Source organism: Oxyura jamaicensis, chromosome 12 (assembly GCF_011077185.1).
Source record: "Oxyura jamaicensis isolate SHBP4307 breed ruddy duck chromosome 12, BPBGC_Ojam_1.0, whole genome shotgun sequence".
Classification (NCBI taxonomy): domain Eukaryota; kingdom Metazoa; phylum Chordata; class Aves; order Anseriformes; family Anatidae; genus Oxyura; species Oxyura jamaicensis.
This window is the reverse complement of record NC_048904.1, coordinates 9,686,432-9,693,670: the sequence shown is the minus strand read 5'-3', so window position 1 is coordinate 9,693,670 and position 7,239 is coordinate 9,686,432. Positions and strand designations below refer to the sequence as shown.

The 7,239-nt window shown below is 45.8% G+C and overlaps 1 protein-coding gene across 5 annotated transcripts in view; it reads right to left on the bottom strand.

The window, feature by feature from the left end:
- Positions 1–477: 477 nt before the first annotated feature.
- FLNB (filamin B) overlaps positions 478–7,239 on the bottom strand; it is an 87,513-nt gene continuing 80,751 nt past the window's right edge. For 4 of the 5 annotated variants that reach the window (XM_035337313.1, XM_035337310.1, XM_035337311.1 and 1 more), the window contains 4 exons: positions 7,015–7,191; positions 4,297–4,515; positions 3,135–3,338; positions 478–2,303 (listed from right to left, as the gene is read on the bottom strand). In XM_035337313.1, coding sequence (XP_035193204.1) covers positions 2,116–2,303; positions 3,135–3,338; positions 4,297–4,515; positions 7,015–7,191 — 788 coding nt within the window. In that variant the 3' untranslated portion in view covers positions 478–2,115. The remainder of the gene's footprint in view (positions 2,304–3,134; positions 3,339–4,296; positions 4,516–7,014; positions 7,192–7,239) is intronic. The other variant, XM_035337314.1, reaches the window with a different exon arrangement.

Below are 7,239 nucleotides of genomic sequence, written 5' to 3'. Positions count from 1 at the left end.
CAGTGTTTGGGAAAACATCTGCGGGTTTCCATAGCCGTGTGCTGGAGCTGGCCAGCCCGAGGTGCCACGCCAGGAGCCACCTTCTGCTAACAGCCCCATGGTGCTGCTGCCGAGCCCTGGAGAGCCGCATGGGTGCCACTGGCAGCGACCCAGGAGCAGCCCACAGCCCCATAAGCATTTTTGCTCTCCAGCTCCACTGATCCCGTCACCACCACCGTCTGTGCAAAGACCTGTCACAACACGGCCATGTCCTGCCATGCTGATGCCGTGGCTCAAGCTTTCGCAATGTTTTGTTTTAGAAAAAAAAAAAAAAAAGTGAGTTTACAGGAAAACACAGAATGGGACCAAAGTTAGGCCCACGGTTTTGGATGCCTCCTGCATGGCTCGTGGTCCGGAGGTCACTCGGCATGTCTGGAGCTGCTACACACTGTAGTTTTGGTTCGGACTTCATGGACTACATATGAAAAGAACCCAGTGTTGTTTTTAACATGCACATTTTAATGAAGCAAACATTTCTATTTAATAAGTTATAAGATACAATTGTACAATCCTGCATTTTATTCCAGTTTATTTTGTTTTCACTTCCTAGTTTACAACGTAGTGAGCATTTCACATTAAGGCACAAAAAAGCACAGTAAAAAAAACCAACAACCGTCCTTTATTTCCCAAATCAACTGTGCTTGAGGGTAGTGCATCCACAAGTAACTACAGAACTGTAAGCGTGAACTTCTCCATAGGGACAGACAGTGACATTTCAACAGGTTTTCAACAAATCCTATCTTTTCCTAATCACAGAGTTAAAGCTCATTTGGAGAGTTTTACTAAAGCCCCAGCAGCTGACAGCAATTCCGATACACACTTGGAAAGTAGTATTGAGTAATCCAGGACAAACATATAAATTACAATGGAAGTTTTCACTCCTTGACCCTAAGCATGAATCCCCCTCACAGCACTGAAGGGAATTTTGGAAGAGATGAGCATGCTTCGGGCACGTCCTTGGACTGAGATATAATAACACAGTTTGCACCAAAACCAAGGGTTTGTTGGTTCTTATTGCCAAAGTGTCAGCACATTTACACACCCACCCGCCCTCCCACTCACTACCCAAGTATAGATGTGGGTCTCCATGCCCAGGAGGGGTTTGCACCATCTCACTTATTGCCTGCCCAGCAGCAGCCAGGGAAACTGCTGATCCCTTCACCATTGTACTGCTGTGCTCTGACCTGCGTGGATTTTGGGTCACTCAGATGAGAGCTATGCCTGGCTTGGCAAGCTAGGGACTTTATTTAATGCAGCAGATCTGGGAGTTGTTCTTAAAAAGAAAATAAATCAGTAAGCGTGTTGGAAGTTACCTGTAAAGCAAAGTTTTAGAAATTTCACCAGAATCCCGAGCTAATTAAAAAACACATTGCTAGCATCACGGCCAAAAAGCTACCTGTATAGATTTACAAAGCATTAACATAAAGGCTGAAAGCTCTCAGGGAAAAAATTTAAGTCTGCTTTTGGTCTGCTATAAAAGATAAACTTTTCCTAAATGTAAACCATTAGCAATGCATTTTCAAAAACATTTTAAATTTGAGTGGTAAAGCCACTTTAGTAGCCTTTTATTATGTTAAGCGTTAAAATTGATCAAGTATACAAAGGCACCTATTATAGTACCAGTTTTATCTCATTTCTTTACAGAAAAGAATTTGGACTGGGGACAGCCCAAGTCATATTCCATAACTAAAATGTAAAGTCTCCAGTCAAATAAAATCAGTAGTTAAGATAACCAATTACAAAGACAAATTCCAGTTTTCAATTAACATCTAAAGTCTTTAACATCCACGAGGGAAATTAGTGTCTAGTTATCCACATGATTCTCCAAACATTGACAGTGACCTGGACAGTACTGCAAAGGTACAATTTGAGGAGGACATTAAATAGATTTACATTATGTTGATAAGTAGAAGAGAAGTGAAATGCTTGTAAAAACAAAGTTACAGAATTTACTTCTGAGTGTATTGAAATGTGAGCCGTGTGTATCTAGATACTGCATTTTGCAACAGGACTGCACCCAGTATAACTCTACATCTGAACTGCAAACACACAGACTGACTCGGATGTGGGTTGGGATTAAGGAACAGTGATATGGAAGGGACTCCCAGGAATGTGCTCGTCGCCCCACTTCACCGCCAGGACGTAGTCACCCCTCTCCTTGACGACGTAGGTCACGTTGTACTGATGGTTGCCCAAATGCTTGATGGATACTTCTTCGCACGGTATTGTAGGCCCGTGGACGCCAACTAACAACATATTTGATCCTAAAGCAAAATAACAGACTGTTAGCATTCATAAGCTTAAACAAACAAGCGGGGTGACTGTACCACAACATTAGCTCCATAATATTACCACAAGATTTTGTTATTTTAATTCACGATTCAGAGCAGTAATCTGAGGTATGGCTAAGTTAGTTTAAGAGGGGATTTTGTTTAAAAATCCTCAGTCTCATAGAGGCAAGGGTCTATTTGTGCACTTTGCCAGACCTGACACGCTACCATTATCTAATTACAGCACAGCAGAGATTAACACAGTGAAAGCAAGCAGGCACTGCCTCTCAGGTACTTCCTCAGAAGTCAGCAGCAGAGACCAGCGAGAACGGCTGGCCTGTCATCTGCCCACCACAACGCCTGCAGGTGGTGATCAGCACTCACAGCTTATGGGAACACCTTGCACTACAGGCTGCGATGCACCAAGAGGGATGCTTAAGCCTAGCAACCTGCCTGTTCTCATGCCATAACCCCATTTTTCTTTCAGGTGCTCCTGGCTAAGAAAAGCCATTTGGAGAGGACATGGAATCTTTATAGCCTAAGATTGATTTGGTGAGCACCATGTAGCACTTAGAGTGTTTCTTTACAGCCAGATCAGCACCTCGAGCTCTGAATTTCAACTTCACAAAATGCTGATTTACAGCTAAAGCTGAAATCAGGTCTCAGATTGCTGCCAAGAGCTCTCATTAATTCATAGCTGCCAGCTCACAAAGTCATGCTCTTCCTCTCTCCTAATGCAGAGTTTGCAATTAACCGAATGATGTTTTAATGCAAAAACCACCCAGCTAAGCCACCGTAACATACAGCTGGTTCCTATACCCTTACCTGCTTTGCTGCAGTCCACAGAAAAGGAGCTTTTCTGACCCACAAAAGCCTTTGAGAGTCCTGCTCCCCGGGAAACCACTTTGCTGGCATCTGAGGTGGATTTGGGAATGGCACTATAGCAGGTTTCAGTCGATGACCTTGTCACTGACTCTACCATGATGGAAGAAGTTTCATTTGCGCTGCCTGGGCTGACCAGTCGCTGTCCTGGAAACAGAAAAGACTTCTGACACTCAGATTCACCCCATCTGAAAGGCATTTAGCAGGAGGTTTTGAAATCCTCCTAGTGACTAGCATACATTCTGCATCCAAAATGCATTTTCAGAGGAGCAATTTCCTTCTCTGGTATTTAAACCTCCAGTAACACTGGAAACAATCCCATCCCAGAGCCCTTAAGTGGTTAAAGGACCACAGGAACTTCAGGATTCATTAAGCAAAGCTGGCTGCTGGAGAAGAGTTAATTGTGCTCCAATCACCAAAATGCCAAAAATGGCTTGAGTTGGCAGAAAAGCAGGTGCAATTTCGCAACAATCCATTTTGAAAGCAGAGCATGTCCCAGCCTGGGGGAGTGCAAACCCTACCATCTGCCCCCCGAGACCACCACCACACCTGGGCACCAGGAAGGATTCCTCTAGCTTGGGGCAGCAGTAGAGATGAGCTCTAGCCTATGCTTCAACACAGCACTGAAGAGAAAGAGCTCCTAGATGTAAAATCAGCCTTCCTCACATCATCTGAAAGCCCTGAGACAGTATGGCCCTCCGTCAGGCCACAGCAGCACCAAAATGAGACCAAGAGGTGCACTGTTTGTGCTGTAGGTCTCCAGGTTTCAGGGGCTGGGGAGGAAAAGTGGGTAACCAAGTCATATTTCCCCACTGCCAATGCAACACCTTAGAGCTAGGTCAAGATCTAGCATTCCCCCTGAAGCTGTTATAGAACTGAGCTGGCGAGCTCCAAGACTGATGCTTCTGCAGCCCGCAGGCGGTTCTCGGCATATCCCCAAATCCCTAACCTAGGGTTTGGAGGTGATGGGGAAAAGTATTTTTTGCCTCTCATGTTTTTGGGCACCAGGCATCCAACCCTGACTGCTGCGCTGTCTCAGGGGGACATACTTGCTGGGTGACACAAACTACTTCAGGCACACAGTAAATACCGGTTAACTTTTTACCTGTAACCTTTGCCTTGAAGGGGCTGCCCACTATGTGGTTAGGTCCACCATATTTAACTCCAATTAAATAGTTTCCTGGAGCCATGGGTGTGTACATGACTTTGTAACCTTCTGGAGTTTCCTGGCAGTCCATTTTCACCTTTGATGGCCCTTCAATTGTAACAGAGAGGGTACCTGGACCAGCCTTGGTCGTATTAATGAAAAACTCCGACTGCAACCCTAGAAAGACGTAGCACAGTAAGACACACTCTTCCTCACAGCCGTTGTTACAAAAGCAGCCTCAGTTATTAAAATAGGAGCTGGTGACTTGATGCAATGGACAAGAGAGCCCTTCAGGACCGAAAGGGAAGTGTCTTGGCATCAAAAGGCCGACTTAACAAGGAAAGGCAGAACTCTTCAAACGAGGGCCTTTCTGCCGGGAGCTGGAGCCCGCACTGAGGCGAGTTCCTTCGTGTCTAAGCTCAGGGAAGTTCAGAGCCATCCCACCACACGGACTATAAATCAGTGGTGAAGGGCCCACAAGAAAGCGTGAGAGACAAGGGCTGAGAGGTCTCCTGGAGGAGCCGGGTGTTTGAACTGCTCTGCAACAACACTCCAAGCAGTTTGTGGAAACAAAAGCTTGTTTAATTACAGCATCTGGCTAACAGAGCTGAATTACTGCTCTTAATACTAAGCCAATGACACAATGCCAGCAGCACGAGAAGAATTTAAAAGTGAGGCTTTTAGTCCTCAAGTAATTTCACTGTCAAACTGGCTTCAAATATTTACGATCTTTGGTCGCTGTATCAGACGCTGCTGACTAGGAATAAAAGGCTTGAGTGCCATCAGAACCAAGACAGCTATGGGAAAGTTTACTACAGAGAGGCTGAAGCATGTACATGTGGTGGCAGACCAGGGGAAGTTTCTAGCCTTTCCGCACAAGCGGCTGCTGTGTTGCAATGCTGGAAGAGCCCAAAACTCCCAGAGGCTCTGTCCCCGAGTGTGGCAGCAGGAAGCCTTACCAAGGAGGCTGGGCAGCCAGCTTGCAACATGCATGGCTCTACCACAGAGCGGTCCTGGTGCAGCCCCGTCCCCTCCCACATACTGCTAACAGTAAACAGGCTCTGCCAATTAATACATCAGAAGCTGGAGGAAAATTAATTTCCCAAAGTAGCAAGCCTCACAGCTTCTCCCTGCAGACTCCTCGCTCGGGAGCCATGGCTTTTTCCCGGTGCCCCTGCTGAAGGCTTGCCTTGTTGGAGGCTGCAGGCACACGCTGCTCCCAGGGGACACGTTTCAGGTGCTCAGCCACCAGCTATCGGGGTCTGACACTGGGCCATTGTTCAAAAATGCTGCTCCCAGTGCACCGAGCCTTTAGCAGTGGCCAGGATTCAACAAGGGGGCTCAGAGTAACTTTGCTGAAGTTAAACAGTCTGTTTAGATTAAAAACAACCCCAAGCACTTTTATAGATGGAGGAAAATTCCCCCGTCCCTGATGCATCAGTGGCTAGTATTAATGAGTGCTTTTGTTTCCACCTATTAAAGCAGCGCAGGCTGCAATATCTTTATTTTACACAGTATATCCATAGGCTTCCAAAACCAACTGCTTGGTTTCTCCAGAACAGCACATGCTTTGGCTGAATAAACACAGCATTTCTTCCAGGGACAAAAAAAAAAAAAGGTATAAATAGAATCCTCAAAAGATAGCAGTGGATAGTATAAAGGGAACTAGCTGCTGCCTTGCACATCAAAGGGGGGAAAAAAAAAACAGCTTTATTCTGCTCTTCACCTGTGTGTGTGGCCCACAAAAGCACACAATTAAATAAATCAAAGCGCACATTCTGGAATGCTTTCATATTTTCTTACAAAGACCAAAATCATACAAATGAAAAAAAACACTACATTATTGAGTTGAGAACTGTCAGATGGGGCAGCCAAAGTAGATAAATAGGTGTCAGATTTCCAAGTAGTGTCAGTATTCATGCTGCATCTGAAGCATATATGAAATACTACGAACAGAACCCAATCCATCATATTCCCTGGGTTTTACACATCATGTTACAGTGAACTTGACGTTCTTAGAGGTGCAAGCACTAAGGAAAAGCTAACTGGGTACACCCTCGCACCCAGTTGATTAACAGGGGTATGCAAGTTAAATGAGACTCCTTAAACTAGTCAGCCAGCTGAACAACTGCATTCACTACAGGAAAAGCTTCCAAAACCCCTGTTTTGCTGTTACTTCTCATTATGAAGTTTCAAGACAAAGAAAAATAAAAACTAATTGACTACGTTTGTTCCCCCTCAGTATTTCCCCCACTCTGGAGCATACATGCAGGGCAGTCATTGACTGCTTTCTGACAGCTGTGTAACTGCAAAAGCCTCCATCCCTTGCAGGTTCACGTGTGGAACAGGGCCAGAGCATCTCCAGAGGTCTGGGGGACCACCTAAGCAGAGTTCGGCTAACCAGCTCAAGTGAACTTTTGCTGCAGTTGCTGCTTTACAAAGGTTTTAAGTTTGTTAAGGCTCAGTGTAGCATGCAGACCTGCTAGTGGTGGTTATGAGACTTCAGGAGCATGCGAGAAAGCAAAATTAGTCTGCACCCAGGTCAGCAGAGATGTGTTAGTTCAGCTGCCTTAGCAGAGCAAGTCATGTAAAAATACACCTAGAAACACTTTCTGGCTCCTTCAAGAAAGCCAGAAGGCCAACAGGTTTGTACAGGAGCTCTAAAAGAAGGGTTACCCGTGGTACCGCTCTCCAGGCCCGGTCCGTATGCCGTGACGAGCGCAGGGTTGCCTGCCTGCCCGGGCTCACCAACGCGTACTTTGAAGGGGCTGCCCACCACATGGCTTCCGTTGAACTTCACATCGATGGAGTGAATTCCGTTCTCATGGGGGATAAACCGAACAGCGTACTTGTCTGCAGGAGAGAAGAGGCTTTTCTGACATTTCGGAGTTGACATCAGCA